Source organism: Phoca vitulina, unplaced genomic scaffold, assembly GCF_004348235.1.
Source record: "Phoca vitulina isolate PV1807 unplaced genomic scaffold, GSC_HSeal_1.0 scaffold23, whole genome shotgun sequence".
In the NCBI taxonomy this organism is placed as follows: domain Eukaryota; kingdom Metazoa; phylum Chordata; class Mammalia; order Carnivora; family Phocidae; genus Phoca; species Phoca vitulina.
The window spans coordinates 9,286,067-9,304,585 of NW_022589726.1; the positions used below are offsets into that span (position 1 = coordinate 9,286,067).

Sequence of the window (18,519 nt, forward strand, 5' to 3'; positions counted from 1 at the left end):
ACTGCACATCTAGGATTATGGGAAATAAGACTTGTACTGCCCTCTTAGCAAATTATAATCACTTGAAAATTTCAGCATTCAATTACAAATATTTGTTGCCTGCATGATTTTTCTTCTGGGTTGTAAAGCTTGTAATGCATCCTAATTCTAAATAGAATTATTTACAGCCTTTTTTGCACTTATTGTTGGAGATAGTAATGATTACAAATGTGAAACCTATGATTTATAAAACTACAATCTATTTTCCATTATAATTATGCCTTTATTCTCCCATACCAATTACATTTCCTTTGGCCAATATTTGCAATATATTTCTTATTAATTTGTACTTATTCTTTTTTTAAAAGATTTATTTATTTGAGAGAAAGAGAGAGCGCACGAGCATGTGAGTGAAGGGAGGGGAAGAGGGAGAGAGAATTTTAAGCAAACTCCCCGCTGAGCTTGGAGCCGACTCGGGGCTTGATCCCACAACCCTGAGACCATGACCAAGCTGAAATCAAGAGTCCGACACTCAACCGACTGAGCCACCAAGGTGCCCCAAATTCGTATTTCTTCTTCAAGTGACATAATAAACATCCTTTTTTGTTGTGAAATTAACTCTCTGTCCCACATGATTTCAAACTAAGAGACTGTTACTTTACAAACTAAAATTTACCTTGGACCTTCTTCTACCTTATTAATTTGTATGTATGGGGCTAAGTCATATACATAAAAATGCATAAAAAAGCATTTTGCTAACTGAGGTAAATTATAGCTCAGTTTTGAGTTCCAAATTAGTGTATTTCCGATTTCATAGGATCTAAACTCAAGAAGTTTCAGAATACCCCCAGTTTGTTGCAAGGGGCAAAAACTTAACCATATCATGGAGTAATCAGAGTCACATCACCCCAAGCTAGTGATCAATTTTAGCGTCACTACTGGTGGGTTAAGACATAGCATCATCACCTATGGTGTAATCTATTGCAAGGTGCTTAATTTGAACTCATCAAGCCTTTATAGAATGTTCACTTTGTAGGAAATATAGGAAATAGAGAAACAGGCTAATTGACACAACAAAGAATAGAGACAAATTCAGAAGCTGAGATGTTCTGAAGAACTGTTCATGTCTCCTCAACAAGGGACTTTGTTAGATTTAAGAAAAAAAAAAGACTAATGGAACACATCACCCAGATGCAATGTGTGATCCTAAGTTTGGTCTAGTATAGACACACTAGCTGTGAAATGTTTTTTTGGGGGGTCATAAAAAGGAATATGGTCTGGCTATTAGAGGAGTTAACAATGTTCTGAAATGGAAAGATGGGGGTCAATGACTGAAAAAAGTAGGTTAAAAAGCTGTGTAATATGATTTCATACTCTTCTGGTATAAAAATGTATATATACATGGACACAAAAAAAGTCTACATGTTAACAGTGATGATCTGGGGTGGTAAGAAGGTGATCATGTTATTTTTGCTTATAAATTTTTTCTAATTTTCTACAATATACACGCACTAATTCTGTAATAATAAAAGACTAGTTTTAAAATACAAATTCTAGGGGCCTAGGTGGTTCAGTCAGTTAAATGTCTGCCTTCAGCTCAGGTCATGATCTCAGGGTCCTGGGATTGAGCCCCACGTTGGGCTCCATGCTCAGTAGGAGTCTGCTTCTTCCTCTCCCTCTGCCCCTCCCCCCTACTCATGCTCATGCCTTCTCTCTCTCTCAAATAAAATCTTTTAAAAAATAAGTAATAAAATACAAATTCTATGGAAAATTTGTATGACTGTTTTTTTATACCAACAGATCCATTCATCATGGTCTAGCATAGGAAATTTATAAGAAAAGAGATAGATTATTGACATGAGTAGAAACCAAGGGAAACTGGAGGTGTATATAAAGAAGGTCTCAATTTGAGTTCTTATTTATATTGCTTTGATTCAGTCAAGACACAGTATCTTCCATGTCATTTCACATATAAAACGTTAGGCATTAGAAACGTTGTCTTGACTTTTTCTCATTAGAGAAATAACAACTCTTCCAATAATTATTAGATAGCTCACTATAAAAGTGATTTTGCTAAATAAGCTCACAAAGCATAAAGGATTCTAGATGCCTTTGCATAATAATCAGTCTTTCTTTTTCACAAGGAAGGGTCAAGCTTAATGGTTTTTAGGATCACCACTGTATATGCAAATTACATTCCTACAAAATAAGCAGCCATTTTAGAAGGTACACATTCACACTCTGACTGCCTTCAAAGTGAGTCAATGAATGCATAATTTTCACTAAGAGAGGATTCAATTTCAGTTGACTATGACAATAAACCCATTTCTTTTAAAATTCATAGTGAAGTTGTATTATCTGAGAATTACTCCCATTTTATTTTTTTTTTAATTTTTTTAAAGATTTTATTTATTTGAGAGAGAGAATGAGATAGAGAGAGAGCATGAGAGGGGGGAGGGTCAGAGAGAGAAGCAGACTCCCCGCCGAGCAGGAAGCCCGATGCGGGACTCCATCCCAGGACTCCAGGATCATGACCTGAGCTGAAGGCAGTCGCTTAACCAACTGAGCCACCCAGGCGCCCCTGAGAATTACTCCCATTTTAAATGTAAGGCTGATCTTTTAAAAGTCCATCCTTTCTTAAAATTGAAAATTACTTGATATATTTAACCATTACTTATTTACATCAGAGTTAGATTTGGAGGTTAAGAAGTCTGAGTATGAAGCCTACCACTTACTAGCTGTGTGACCTTCGACAAGCTATCCAGCCTACATAAGCCTCAGTTCTTTGCTCTATAAAGTGTAGAAAATACTGTTTACCTCACATGGTTTGCAACGATTTCATGAGATTACGCTTGGACACCTGCCTGTCACATAGTAAGAGCTCAATAAATATCTATGACAATGAAGATGACTCTCCCGAAGTGCTAAGCCTGTCCTATGGGTGCCATTAGTATTGAGGATGCTACTGTCCTTTCCACCACAGGCATCTCGGTCTTACCACACATGACAGAACCACTGTTCCCTGCCCTTCGATCCACATCTCCCCATGGTCCCCACCTCTGTAAAAGGCACCACTGTTAACCTAGTTACTTAGGACCTGAGCTGAGGAGTCCGTTTACCCCTCTTTTCATCTACTATATCAAATTCCTATTCAGTGTATTTTGAATCCAACCAACCACTTCCCACAAGTCTCTTACTGCCACGCCAGTCCAAATCAACACTGTCTCTAGCCTGGACAATTGCAAAAGACTGTTTTCACTCTCATCACCTCCCTCGGTCTGTTTTCCACCCAGATGCCAGAGTGAGTCTCTAAAATGTAAACATGTGATGTCACTTCCTTGAGTAAAATCCTCTAGTGGCTTTCCACCACACTTAGGACACAATCTAAACCCCTTTCCCTTTCCAAAAGACCCTAAGTAATGTGGCTTCTGCCTACACTCTCTTCCAGAACCTTCCTCCTCACTGACTCTGCTCTGGCCATACTGGCCTCCTGCTTTGCTACTTTTTGAGCATCTTGAGCTTGCCAAACACGCCACCGCCTCTATACCCTGAGCCTTGCCGGTCCTTCTGTACGCGGGATTCCTTCCCCATCTAGGCATGTGGCTCTCCAGCTCATTTTCCTGCTCAAACAGCAGGCTTTTCCTGAATGCCACGAAAGGAAGCACACCCATAGTGCTTTTGCTTTTATTTATAGCATGATCACTACTATATAATGTGTGTGTGTATATGTAAATATGTTTGTGAGCGGACGCCTCAACTAGTACATAAACTCCTTGAACAGAGGAACTTTGTTTTGTTCACTGCTGGATCCCCATTGTCAAAATTAGTGCTTGGTACCTTGCAGGTGGTAAAAAAAAAAAAAATACTTTTCAATACATGGAGACTTTTTCTTGTGTTAAACTGGCTTGGGTCTAGCCAAGTACTCCAAAAATAAGCCCCAAACCAAAAAATAAGCAAGTGGAGTAGTTATAGAGAATTAGTTCTATATTCCATACACTTTGCAGAATCCCTACAAATATAAGTTTGAAAACAGGGGTCATAAAAATTGTTCATTTTTATTAAAAAAATTGAGCAGTCTAGCAGGAAAAATTCCTTTCATTCATCAGAGTGCTAAAAGAAAATTAATTACTCGATTAAAATACTGATAAGAAAGGAAGAGAAAAAAGTTTTCCTGGGTTTTATTTATTAAAGGGCTCTGTATAAAGAAATTATGATAGTATGAGATAAAAACAGTTTTAGACTCAAAAAAAGGGCACATCAGAGTGTTAATAAACCAAAAAATAATTTCCTTACTTAACAATTCTTTTGCAAAAGTCCCAAACTGTGGCTCTAATATAGCTAAATTCATGAGACATTCACCACAAAAATAAAGTTGCTTTAACCTACTGTATATCTAAATTATGATACTATGAGCCACAGGAAAAAAAATTTTATCATATCTTAAAACTTTTGAATTCAATCAATACAAAGCAGCACATGAGTAAATTTCCAGCAGATAACTCTCTGAACCCCTATCACTTCTCTGTGCTTTTCTAACAACACAATGCTCTTTTTCTTTTATTTGCAGAGATGGACATTTTTGGCCTGGGATTTCTGTTTCACCTGTGCGGTCTCCTACAGTGCTGGAGGTTTTCTGAATGAAAGAATGATCAGAGGGTTAAAGCCGGGTAGTCACTGCAGTAATCACTCATGGATTTAATAGTACACATATATACTGGGAGAGTTTTGGTTTTTTTTTTGAAGATTTTTATTTATTTGAGCGAGAGCGAGAGAGAGAACGTGTGCACACATGTGCATGCAGAAGGGGGGGTTGGGGGGAGGGGGAGGGGGCAGAGGGAGAAGCAGGCTCTCTGTTGAGCAGGAAGCCTGACACAGGGCTCCATCCCAGGACCCGGAGATCATGACCTAGAACCAAAGGCAGATGCTTAATCGACTGAGCCACCCAGGTGCCCCTATACTTGGAGAATTCTAAATGAGCCCAAATACTGCTTTTGATAGCATATTCTCAGAGAGAAAGTACAGCATTAGATAAATTTATAAACGTGGTTTAAGTCCACTCTACTTTGCTTACAGTATTTACTACAACTAGGAACAAAGCTATTATGTCTGCAGTCATTTACTTAACATCTGTCTTTTCCACTTTGCATTCCTGAAGGTTAAGATCTGTATATGCTTGGGGGTGGGGGGATGGGTGAAATAGATGATGGGGATTAAGGAGGGCACTTGTGATAAGCAGTGGGTGATGTACAGAACCATTGAATCACTATATTTTACTCCTGAAACTCATATAACACTGTTATGTTAACTAACTGGCGTTAAAATACAAACTGAAAAAAAAAGAACTGTATCTGCGTCTCACAGCCTGAGCACCTCACAATAGTAAGGCCCAAGAAATGTACTTTGAACCACTGAATGTAGTTAGGGCTGTGCAGCTGCATAATTTAAAAATGACTGGGTCTCCTTCCTAGCTGAGTTTCCCAGGCACTCATAGCTTCACAGAACCTAATAATTTGCTTTTCATTCGTTTTAGGATACACACTTTTTCATATGCATCTTATAATCGATAGTGTGTATCATGTATAGTTTAATTGGCAGCAGTTTTTCCTTCTGAGTATTACATAAAATAACATTGGTTTGAGAAATGATGGTGTTTTCGAATCAATGAAATGTAGTTATTGCTAATTACATCTTAATATGGAAAATATAGGGGCGCCTGGCTGGCTCAGTTGGAAAAGTGAGTGACTCTTGATCTTGGGGTCATTAGTTTGAGCCCCACATTGGGTGTAGAGATCATTAAAAAAAAATAAGTTAGGGGCGCCTGGGTGGCTCAGTTGGTTAAGCATCTGCCTTCGGCTCAGGTCATGATCCCAGGGTCCTGGAATCGAGCCCCACATCGGGCTCCCTGCTCAGCCGGGAGCCTGCTTCTCTCTCTGCTCCTCTCCCCACCTCGTGCTCTCTCTCTGTCTGTCTGAAATAAATAAGATCTTTAACAAACAAAAAAAAAAAACCCAAAAAAGTAAAAAAAAAAATTTAAAAATATATGGAAAATATAAAAATTTCAAGTACTTACGTCAATTAAATCTGAAAGATCATGAATATAATACTTGAAAACTGAGGCATTGGTTGCTTCAAGGGTTAGGAGATACTCATTCCGTGCCTTAATCGATTTTAGCTTATTTTCTGAATACTTTGCTTGTCTCTGGAAATGAAGATGATCCAGGTATTGAGAAAGACAACAAAGTCATTTAGTCAGAGAAACATACATGACTTTCTACTAATTCAAACAATGAATTCTACATATGCCAATGACCTTAGAAGTTCTCTGAGAAAAGTACATTATGAATCTGATTTAAGTAACTAAAAGTACCCAGCAATGTATTTGGGCTTCAGGCCCAACTGCAAGGAAACCTCTTTGTGAATATTCAAGTTCTCCACGCTGTGTATTGAGTACTTTGCATTCAACACTAAATAATGTCCAGCTGTTAGTCCATGATTTTTATGTTTCTTAAATGTTTTTCATTCCCGTGGGAGGAAATGCGTGTCATTTCACAATAATTTACAATGTGCGTCTATCAGTTATTCCATCAGTGTTCTTAGTATTGTCACCTGAAGTGAGGACAGAAAGGCTCTGTGATGTTTTTTACTTACTTTTTCTTTCATTTTTTCAATTTTCTTTACAGAGCTTCGCCGCTGATGTCTCTCTTCCAGTCTGATATGAAAGACCGGATCACCAGACCTTCCGATTTGCTTTTCTTCTTGTTTCTCAGCCTCTTTCAGCTTGCTCTCCGCACTGATGCTCTCTGCATGATACATATGGTATGTTTTCATCACCTGTGAAAATGTGACCCAAATTGTTACAAGATGCCTGTCTGTAGTGAATGGAAACCCTTATGTGAGGAATATGTTAAAAATATCACCTTCCAATTGGCAGGGGGAGAGCCAGATTGTTAGTCAAATAGATGAATTATGGACTATTGCTTCTATGTAAAGCAAAGAGAAATATGCAAATTCACCTGCCAGGAAGAGGCACTTAGGGGACAGGCTTTGATGAAAAAATGATTTAGAGTCTTATGCATGCTTTCAGTGCACTTGAAGATTTCCCTTAAGCTTAAAAGTGTTCTCTAAAATCTCTGCATTATTAATCTGCAGAATAAACCACTACTCATGGATAAATTTTACCCCAGTTTTGGAATTCTAAAAAAACTCCAAATTAGTACAGCTCTTACTAAAGAGTTTTTTTTTTTCGCATAAAATCTACTGATCAAAATACAAGATGGAAATATTAAGGTTCATACATAGTTTCAGTTTAAAAAATTGTTTTTCTGAACACAAAGTAATATTTTATGTTCAATGGAGAAAACATGACACAAAAAAGAAAATAAAAAGCAAGCAGAGATAACCACTGTTAAGATTTTTGGTACAGCCATTTGGTCTTTTTCCTATGAAAACACACACACACACACACACTCTCTCTCTCTCTCTTCTTTATTTGAAAATGACACATATTTCTCCTTTTAAAAAATTTGTACCATACTATATTAACAATCTTTAATCTCCTCTCTCCTTTTTTCACTTAATATATCAGAACACTTTTCTATATCACTAAATAGTCTTCTAAAATATAATTTTAAGGGCTGAATAATATTTATATGACTGGGACATAGCTTGACTAATTTCCTATTGTTGAACATTTTAGGATATTTCAACTTTTTGCTTTATAAATGAAGCTGTGCTGAAACCCTTGATATACATCCTACCTTATTTCTTCTCTTAGAAATGCTACAATAAGTTGCATTTTAATATGTTTAGGAACATATAGAAAATAAAATTTTGTAATGTATCCTTTCCATGTGTGCTGTAAACTTATATAAAGAATTCTCAATTTAAAAATTTTAAAAATTAAAAAATTTTAAATCCTTAAACATTTTGGTTATATTATTGTCACAGAAATATTTATGCACAAAATTATCACATTTCCTATGGCACATTTTTAACAATTTTATTTTATTTTTATTATTTTTTTAATTAAAAAATTAAAAAAATTTTATGGTACATTTTCAGAAGGAGAACTGCAGAGGTACACAATCTACACAAATCTTTCGAGGTTTTTGACACACACTGCCAATTTAACATTCTGCTATTTTGAAAAAAACTTGATCTATATAGTTATTTCCCAAAGCATTTAGAAAACATGGATGATATTTCAATAAACATTTTTTCAAATAATAAATAAGTATATTTACTCTTATAATATCTACCATATCTGTATATAGTCCCTGTGCTCGTAGATACAGAGTAATGGTCACAGATTTTAAAAGATTTTACCTGAAAATCACAGTTTTCCAATATAATTTCTTTCTTTTTTTTTTTAAAGATTTTATTTATTTATTTGACAGAGAGAGACACAGCGAAAGAGGGAACACAAGCAGAAGGAGTGGGAGAGGGAGAAGCAGGCTTCCCGCTGAGCAGGGAGCCCGATGCGGGGCTCGATCCCAGGACCCTGGGATCATGTCCCGAGCCGAAGGCAGACGCTTAACCTACTGAGCCACCCAGGAGCCCCTCTAATATAATTTCAATCTGCTTTTATAAGCAGAGTCAGACATCTGGGCCATTTCTAAACCTTGTTTATTTTAAGCACAATTATACTGCTTAAAAAGACAACATAGGTAGGGTATGACTCCAATTCAAGAGACATATTAAGGAACAATCCAGAACTTAGCATCCAGTCATCAGTGGTGGCACTTTCCCATAAATTATGTTAAACCCTCATCCACATAAAATGGATTTTATTTCATTTATAAATAATCCATAAATTATTCAGAGCCAATTTTATAACTGAAACGTAGTTGTTTAGAAGAGATTTAATGTAACATTTTGAAGTAAGGAACTTGATTTTTTTCACTTCAAAAGATGAGTTTTAAAATAGTTTGGGAACTGGAAGCATCACTGGAATGTATTTATTTAGGTTGAAGCATATGAAATTGCTATTTTGGTAGGTTACACAAAAGGTAGAGAGTCAGCATGTTCTTAAGAATGGTTCAACTTAATACACATTCTCAAGGTGACTATTTGAGGTGTAAAACATGGGGTCAATGAAGAGCCTTTACTTATTTTCATAAAATCTGATGATGTCTTTCCTTCAAAATGTAAGCTAGCAAATCACATTAAAGGCATTGCTGAACAAGAACAAGGTAAGGGCGAAACTGCAAAGTTGTGGCAGCTTTTCCTGAGCTGTGTGTAATTGCAAAGTTATCTGTTTTTGGTAATTATCAAACCTGTCCAGAAGTTTGGTTGGCTACCGCAGTTCAAAAGAAAAATAAAATAGCATTAAGCAGCAGCTGGGCAGCTGGGGAATGAAAAGGGAGTCACCCTACAGCTGGGCAAACAGTGAGGTCAATGAATCTACTACACACCTTGCATTTCTAGGCTTGGCTCTGTTTGTACACCCTGCCTGAAGCAAACCCACATACCATTTGGGTCCTGGTTCCAGTTACATCTTTAAAAAAAGAGGGTGGAAAAAAACCCAACAAAAGAGTAAGTCTCTCCCTCTCTCAGCTGTCTATATTCTTCTTGCTAATAGCCAAAGGAAGAAACGAGAACATGTGACTCCCATCATAGAGAGATGAAAAGGCATCCCAGACAGCCCTGGGTATCTGAGAATTCTTTTCTCTTAAATACACCCTGAAGAAAAGACTTGAACTCTTGCTTTATTTAGATGCTGAGGACCTGTATAAGCAAGTAATCTGCACAAACTCAGCCTTATGAACTAAGGATACTGAGCTGGCTGCCAACATGGGTTTCTTATAAACTAGTCTAGGTTAAAAGGAAAACATTCTTGACCTAACATTAGCAAGAAAAGGGTGTAAATATCCCATCATAATGTGGTTCAGCACGATAGCTGAGGATTTTCTACCCAGTTCAATGGTAATTTCCAGAAGGAAATTTCTTTGTTCAGTTTTCCAATGTGACTAAGGGTTTCCACTATTTTCTAAAATGTTAACAATGACAATGAATGAATTTTAAAAGTTGAGGAGAAAAACACTAAAAGCTTTTTGAGAACTCTAATTGCAGATAATGAATGCAAGAACAAACTACATTATTTAAAACGTAAGCTGTTGACAGAAGTTAAATGTGTTTTGTATTTAAAATAAAATAACACAGTTTTCTCTTTTTCAAAGAAGTATAAGAAAGCTTTTATTTTTTTAAAGGTGAATTTTGAATACATACTGCAAAGAAAATAATAACTTCTCCATCAGCTTAATGCAAACACAACCATTTGCATACCAAATGACATGATAGGCATATATCCATTTAAATGTACTCCAATAACATATTTTCCTATTTGAATTCTTCTCTACTAAAACCTCATGCATAATTCTCCATTGAACACACTCAATTTATCTTTCCTACTCCATCTTTTCTTAACTGCAGAAGAATATAGCAAAATAGATTTCTTTGCAATTGTGAAATCCTATGCAAAAACTTTTGCACAGAAGTTGTTAATATTTTTTTCCTTACTGACAGACCCACATAATGTATCTGACACTACTCTTGTACTTTAAATCAAAATAATTAAAATATCTATAGTAAATTTGAATATTTAGTGTCATGAAACCATTATGTATCTGAAAACTGTCCACATATTTGAAGAAGATCAGTGTATTAAGGCTATACATTTTACTTTTTTAATGTTTTTTTTAATATTTTATTTATTTATTTTTTATTACTTTTATTTTATTATGTTAGTCACCAACATTTTACTTTCTGACTACTGGCACAGAAGTTAGAAGGCATGATTCTAAGAATGGGTCTAGCAGTTACCAGGTGTGGGGAATTTATTTTACACTTCTGCTCACCTTACAAGGTCATTGTGGACATTCAATTGTGCATCCCTAGGTGTGTGTGCATGTAACAAACTTTACTGAGTACTTACAATATGTGTCTGAGTGTGTGTGTATATATATATAATGTATACCATCAATATATATGTGTAATATGTATATATTTAGCTAAAGAAGCATTATATAATGTTTACTATGTGCCAAACACCATTCTAAGCATTTTACAAATAATAGCTTATTTAGTCCTTCTAAAAAACTCTTATGGGGTACGTACCTTTATTCTTCCTATTATACGGATGTGACAAGAAGGGCCTTGAGAGGTGAACTAACTTGCCCAAGGTCACATAGCTGGTAACTGGCAGAACAACGGTTGAAACCTGGGCAGTATGGTTCCAGATTGGGTGTTTTAGACTGCTAAGCTATAACCTTTGGAAACTCTAAAGCACTATACAAATGGAAGGCCTCTTTACCTGGGGGATATTAGCTACTCTTGGTTATATCTAGGAATAGAGGGAAAGAGGGCTGAGAGATACTTATTCACTCACCATTTGCTTGGTATTTACCATCCATAAGGCAATGATGGGTGTAAAAATAGGGACTTGGTTTCCTACTTCTAAGAGCTTAAATTTTGGGAGATTAAAAAATGGGCCTTGGAGAGTCTGATGGACACAGATGAAGGGAGAGGACATTCAAGTTGGAGGAATAGTACCAGCAAAGGTATTTGGAGTAGGGGGAACACACAGGTACGGTGGGCATGCATAGACAACGACTTCAAGAAGGGGCTCCAGGGAAGGGCTTGACCAGTGGACGGTTGGGTAACTGGGCTGGAGGATAAGACTGCAGAAGTTGTCATGGGCCAGATCAGGAGAGCCTTGAAACCTCAACCAGAAAGTTTTAAAAAATATATTCTATAGGGGTTCATGAATCCACAGAAGTGTAAACGGTATGGTCAAAGCAGTATCTTAGCAGCAATTTGATGAAGATATGCAGGAGGGTTTGGGGTGTGAAGTAACCTCATTTAGCATAAAACAGGAGGGAAGGGAAAGAAAGAGAATCCAGGATAACAGTCAACAGGGCATTTTCCCTGTTCTTACTCTGTCTGACCTTTTCTTAGACTTGACACATCTCCTTCCACCATGGAGTTCAGCACCCTCCCGGTCTGGTCCTAACACTGGTCCAGATAGCACTTTGTGCACTACTCTAAGTCAATCACTTGACGCTCCCTCCTCAGAATGTGTGCTTTCCAGCCTCTGTGGCCTTCTCCCAAGCCAAGCCCACTGCCTGTGACGTCCTCCCCGGGCACCTTGTCCTAACATTTTGACTCATCCTTCAAGGCAAGTTCAGATTTCACCTACTGCTAAGTGTTCCCTGGCTCCCCAACCAGAGCTATTGTGTTCTTCCAACTGCCGAGATCTTCTCATTGACAGTACTCCAGACTCTCTGCACATGTCATAGACACCTGTGTACCATCCAGTATCATGGACTGTCCTTAAGTTCAGCTAGGGCACCAGCAGGGTCTTGTGTACCCTTTGGATTTTTTTTTTTTTTTTAAGATTTTATTTATTTATTTGACAGAGAGATAGAGAGCACAAGTAGGCAGAGTGGCAGGCAGAGTGGCAGGCAGAGGGAGAGGGAGAAGCAGGCTCTCCGCTGAGCAGGGAGCTGGATGTGGGGCTCAATCCCAGGACCCCAGGATCATGACCTGAGCCGAAGGCAAACGCTTAACCGACTGAGCCACCCAGGCGCCCCTACCCTTTGGATTCTTGATACTGCCTTTAGACAGTGGGAGTAAAATAGGCATTTGGTGAGAAACAAATGAAGGGCAGGAGGACATTTTACAGTCAGCTTGTCCATTCATATAGTCATTTAACTAATATTTACTAAATACCTAGTACGTGCCTGGCATTCTTCTTCTCCCTCCCCAGCATCCAAAATAGCATTGCCAATAAAATACCTGGGATTGGACTAATGAGATGATAAATAGCTCTAAATCACCGTAAGATACAGTTAGCATTGCAGTTCATGGCCCCTGAAAAAAGAAAGGTGTGGAGGCTGGGCTGAGAGGAAATGAAAAGCAGTATGTAATGACAATATTTCCTAATTCCATACATAGCCTGCTGGTTTACTAACTCCATCAATCACTAAAAGCTCTTCTGAGAAACTACATTTTTGGGGTTTCCTTAATTGTCAGCATCCTAAGATAAAGATCTCTTTTCTACAATCAGTACATGACAAGGCTCGAATTATAACTGAGTTTCTGCAAGTGCCAGACTACCACCAAGTTAAGGCCACAGCCTTGAAAGCCCATTCCTGTTGTTTCCCAACAAGTTCTTGGGTTCCCCGGGAAAGCAGGGCCCCCGGGCCACCCTACGCTGAGCCCCAGGGGCTGTGTTGCAAGGAACCTGGCCCCTCCAGGGGCTGCACAGCCTCAGTCCAGGTTATGGACTCTGCTTGGCCGTGCTGTGTCTCCGAGGGCTTATTTTATTATTATTATTTTTAAAGATTTTATTTATTTATTTGAGAGACAGAGAGAGCACAAGCAGGCGGGGAGTGGCAGAGGGAGAAGCAGGCTCCCCACCAAGCAGGCAGCCTGACGCAGGGCTCGATCCCAGCACTCGGATCATGACCTGAGCCGAAGGCAGACGCTTAACTGACTGAGCCACCCAGGCACCCTTCCAAAGGCTTATTTTGGACAGGGGCAGCAGGTGGGAAGTATCTGTCAGAGAACACTCATTACCACTGCATGCCAGGATCCTTCCACCTGTAATCTCGAGCCTTCTTGCTCTGTGGGATACTAAGCCAACCCTGTTGATGAATAGTCTCCGGAGCCAGGCAGAACCGGATTTGAGTTCCTGTGCTACCACTTACTAGCCAGCAAGCTTCTTAACTTTTCTGGGCCCTAGTTCCTCTGAGGTAAAATGGGAATTAAATGAGAGAATGCATAGAAGCACATAACAGAATGGATAGTTTTGATTCTTGACAGTTCCTAAAGTCTGATGTAGAAATAAGTGTGTGGGCTCTGGAGCCAGATTACCTGGCTTCATATTAGGCTCTAAGCTAAGAGGTATAGGCCACTGTTGTTTATTCTCATTCGTGGCATTAGGGCTGGAAAAGTTGCTGATCCCTGAGGTACTGAGTGGTCTGTAGGACAGACACGATGAAGAACTCCCATAAATCCATCTCCTCTTCCTAGGCTGATATGGCTCTCCACAGGTCAATGAAAGCAGAATTTACAAAATTCCATTATATATGCAAAATAACATAGGGAGAACTCAACTTTGAGAGAGTATACTGGTGGTTAGAGCTTAGACTCACAGAATGGACTGCTTGGGTTCAAGTCCTACTTCTGCACTTACTGTGTAATCTTGGGCAAGCAACTTCACCTTTCTGTGCCTTGGTTTCCTCACTGTAAAACCAGCATAACATTCTTACTCATGGCATGCATAGGGTAGTTAGAAGGACTAAAGGTGTCCACACGTGTAAAGAGCACAAAAAGCCTGACATATAATAAGTGTACAGTAAATATCAGTTACTGATATTTGAAAAAAATGATCATAAAACATTTTTTAAAAATTTATTTTTGAGGGAGAGAGAAAGAGAGAGCTTGTGCGTGTGTGTGGGGGAGGGACAGAGGGAGAGGGAGAGAGAGAATCTCAAGCAGACTCAACACTGAGCACAGAACCTGACTCGGGGCTCAATCCCAGGACCCTGAGATCATGACCTGAGCCGAAACCAAGAGTTGGATGCTTAACTGGACACTTAGCTGACTGAGCCATCCAGGCACCCCTATCACAACACATTTTATTTTATTTTAAGATTTTATTTATTTGACAAACAGAGCGAGAGAGCACAAGGAGGGGGAACAGTATAGGGGGAGCGAGAAGCAGGCTCCCCGCCAAGCAGGGAGCCCGATGTGGGGCTCGATCCCAGGATCCTGGGATCATGACCTGAGCTGAAGGCAGACGCTTAACCATCTGAGCCACACAGGCGCCCCTAAGATTTTATTTTTAAGTAATCTCTACACCCAATGTGGGGCTCAAACTTATAGCCCCAAGATCAAGAGTCTCATGCTTTACCAACTGAGCCAGCCAGGCATCCCAAGATTATTTTTTTTTTTTTTAAAGATTTTATTTATTCACTTGAGACACAGAGATACAGAGAGGGAGAGAGAGAGCATTAGCAGGGAGAGAGGCAGAGGGAGAGGGAGAAGCAGGCTCCCCGCTGAGCCAGGAGCCTGATGTGGGGCTCGATCCCAGGACCCTGGGATCGTGACCTGAGCCGAAGGCAGACGCTCAACTGACTGAGCCACCCAGGCACCCTTCCAAAGGCCTTCTCCAACTCTAAAATTCTGTGAGTCCATGATTTAACCATCTGAGCCAGCCAGGCTCCCCAAGATTATCATTTCTAATAGAGGTAAAGGGAAGGAAATTGGTGATATTTCCATTTATGCCATTTATGTATACGTTAAGAATTTTAGCAAAGCTCTTTAGAATGAGCAAATAGATCAAGATGGACAATTAAATAGCATGAGATGCTGTCTTTACAGCTAGTTTATCAAGGAAAACTTGAGGTATGTTGTGGCTCCACTGAAATGAAATCAGCACAACAGTCTGAATTTATCATCAAATTATATTTATAATTCAAACAAATGCTTTGAACAAAAGGCATTGTCTGAGACTCTGGACCTCACTGCCTAGGGCCTGCCAACCAACCAAAAGACAGGGCAACAGAAACGCAGAGAATAAACACAAGGGAAAATAGAGAAGACATATATGCAACGGGAAGAAATATGGCTAAAGAAAATTAAAAAAATAATTATATTAAGTTTAGTGTAATGTTAAAGATTTTGCTTCAGGAGTAATTATAAAGGGCACTATTTCAATGTGAAAGAGCTTAGGTCTATGAAATCCAATAAACCTGGATTTTGATCCTCGCTTTGCTGGCCGTAACCTCAGCCTTTCCCACCCTCAGTATGAGTCTTATCTATTAGAGATGACAATATGAGGTCTCCCTACATAACCAAAATTAGGGGGACAACCAAACTGTGCCTCTCAAAACACCTTGAAAAGTACGGAATGAAAGAAAAAGTACAAACCAGAGAGAGGCCAAATTGGAAGAAAAAACTGATCGTGTAAATAGAAGTCTTCTTTCTAAGAGGATTTTAATAATATCCTGCTAAAAGGAGAAGAGTTGATGAAGCTCAGAGGAAATAATATAGGATGGCATTTAGCAGTCTATAGGAAAATAGAATCCATGCCATCATTAATGTTTTTGTTTTCTGTTGTAAATTGACTGTTTTCTTCTCCAGCTTCAAGAGCCTGTGTTAGGGGAAGGAGCATTCGAGTCTCAGATATCCAAGGGTGTGAGCCCTCAATCCACCATGCCCCACCCATTTGACCTGGGGGCAAGACTACTCATCTCTGAGAGCCTGCTTTCTCACCTATAAGGGGGCGGGGGTGGTTGGACCACATGATCCCCCAGGCCTTCTCCAACTCTAAAATTCTGTGAGTCCATGATTTCAGATACTAATCTTGCAACAACTAAATACCATAAGAATTTATGATTTGAGTGTGTGTGTGTGTGTGTGTGTGTGTGTAAAATACTTCTCAGTGGCTAAAGGGATTGATTTTTTTCAGTGTCAGGGTAAATGGCAGATAAATTTTAACCGAAAGGAAAAGCCAGTGTAACAACAAATTATACTAATTATCTCCTGCTTTCGTTGACTTGAGGCAGCAAGTAGTACATCATGCTACGCTGAGAATGTAGGATTCCTCCTACAATCCTCCATGGGCTCTGAGGCCATAACTCATCTGCTCTGTTGCACAGAAAATATCTAGAAATGAACAATGCCTGGATAGTCTGTCTAACACACCGTTATACTGATGAACCTTATTCCAGGATATCTATCACTCTAGTGACTTTAATTAGCTCCCAAGCTGATTAGTGATCAATCATCAAGTGCTCATCAAGGAGGAAAACCCAAGAACTCTTTGGTGGGTGCGGGGGTGATACACAGATTTGCCACATGCTTTTATTTTTTATTGTAATATTTGAGTTAAAACAGGGCATCAGTCATCTTTTTCAAAATGCTAAATTTAACAACTTTAAAGTGGCAATATAAATTACAATTAGTTTAACAAGATTTTGCTACTTTAATAAAAATTTTTAATAAAAAATGACTAATTTATCCTAAAGAAGATAAATTATTTTATGTTTTATTAAAAAGAAAATGTTTCTATCTGTAATAAGAGTGAACCGTACTTATTAATCTCAATCTGTCCTGGCTCTATTTACAACAGTCACTACAGGCGGTTTCTAATTTAAGTCTCTGAGTCATAGTTAGGGGTTATTGGTTTTGTTTATGAACTCTCGATGAACATTCATATTCAGCAAACATTTCTTGAGCCCCCTACTATGTACCACAAATAGGCCTTGTCCTACTTGATTCCATTACATTCTATTACTAGAAATCCAATAACATTTTATTCTTTATTGATTGATACCAGTTCATTAGTGCCTAAGAGTAATTTTTCATGAGAGCAATTAACGTGGTATAATATCTTTCCACTTCACAATTTTTAAAAAAAATTTTTATTTATTTATTTGAGAGAGAATGAGAGAGAGAGTGAGCACACGAGAGGGGGGAGAGTCAGAGGGAGCAGACTCCCCGCCGAGCAGGGAGCCCGAAGCAGGACCCGATCCTGGGAATCCAGGTGCCCTATCAGAGATTTCTAACATGAATTAAATGTCACTGTCACCAAAAATCCTGGTTTTGTGAAGGATATTTTCCTTGTCTCTCAAGTACTTCATGTGGTGGAAAGGGCAGAGGATTTTTTACAAAGTCCAATGTACTACTCCCTTCATTTTTACATCAGTGATTTGCTAATGCTCTGGCAATGTTCAAGCACATGGAGTTCCCTGCACAGGCAATGTGGTTTGACACATCTGTGCTTTCCCTCATGTACTAATTGCTTTTTGGAACACCCTTCCCACCCTTCTTTTATCACTAAAATCAGGTGTCATGGGCTCTAGGAGTCTCCCAGGTGACTCTGGGCTTTGCACAGAGCTGTGGAGACCTGTCTCTTTACCTAGCCCAGTATCTAACACCAAAAATGGAAATATCTCACTAGTCTAGTTCACCGGTGACAGGGCTGTGTGCTTGTCATCGATGCATTTCCAGGACCTATATATTTGTTGAAAGGCCCCTCCCAGCCACTGGGTGTGCATTACTTGGATGCAGTAGAGATGATCCTATAACAACTCTACAGTAGAGGCAACAGTGCTTTTAGCGCTTTCCATTTAACTGACTTAGAAACAGGGAATAGACTCTGAAATTTGGGACAAATGCCGAATAACTGCATTCCATAAATCCTAGGACATTACAGATCACAGGCCTCCTCCACATACTTGCTGGGCAACCATCCTCCGAAGATGGAGAGCAGGGTCTTAAAAGACAGCCCGTTTCATTTCTCACCAGCTCTAATAGTTAAACTCAGGCGCCAGCTACCTGGGATCAAATCTATGTTTTGCCTTTTAGAATGTTTCCTCACCTCTAATTGGGAATAAGAATAGTACCTGTAAAGCTGTTGTGGAGATAAAATGAATGAATACGTGTCAAGCACTTGCAGGGGTAACAGACACACAGTGAATGCTTAATGGATGCTATTATAATAAATGAAACACCCTTCTTTCACATCCT

The 18,519-nt window shown here is 38.9% G+C and overlaps 1 protein-coding gene across 2 annotated transcripts in view; it reads right to left on the minus strand.

Moving 5' to 3' along the window:
- The window catches only part of SRGAP1 (SLIT-ROBO Rho GTPase activating protein 1), a 266,543-nt gene that overhangs the window by 78,962 nt on the left and 169,062 nt on the right, over window positions 1-18,519 (minus strand). For both annotated transcript variants that reach the window (XM_032420257.1, XM_032420256.1), the window contains exons 5-6: window positions 6,628-6,810; window positions 6,050-6,178 (exon numbers count right to left, since the gene is read on the minus strand). In XM_032420257.1, coding sequence (XP_032276148.1) covers window positions 6,050-6,178; window positions 6,628-6,810 — 312 coding nt within the window. The remainder of the gene's footprint in view (window positions 1-6,049; window positions 6,179-6,627; window positions 6,811-18,519) is intronic.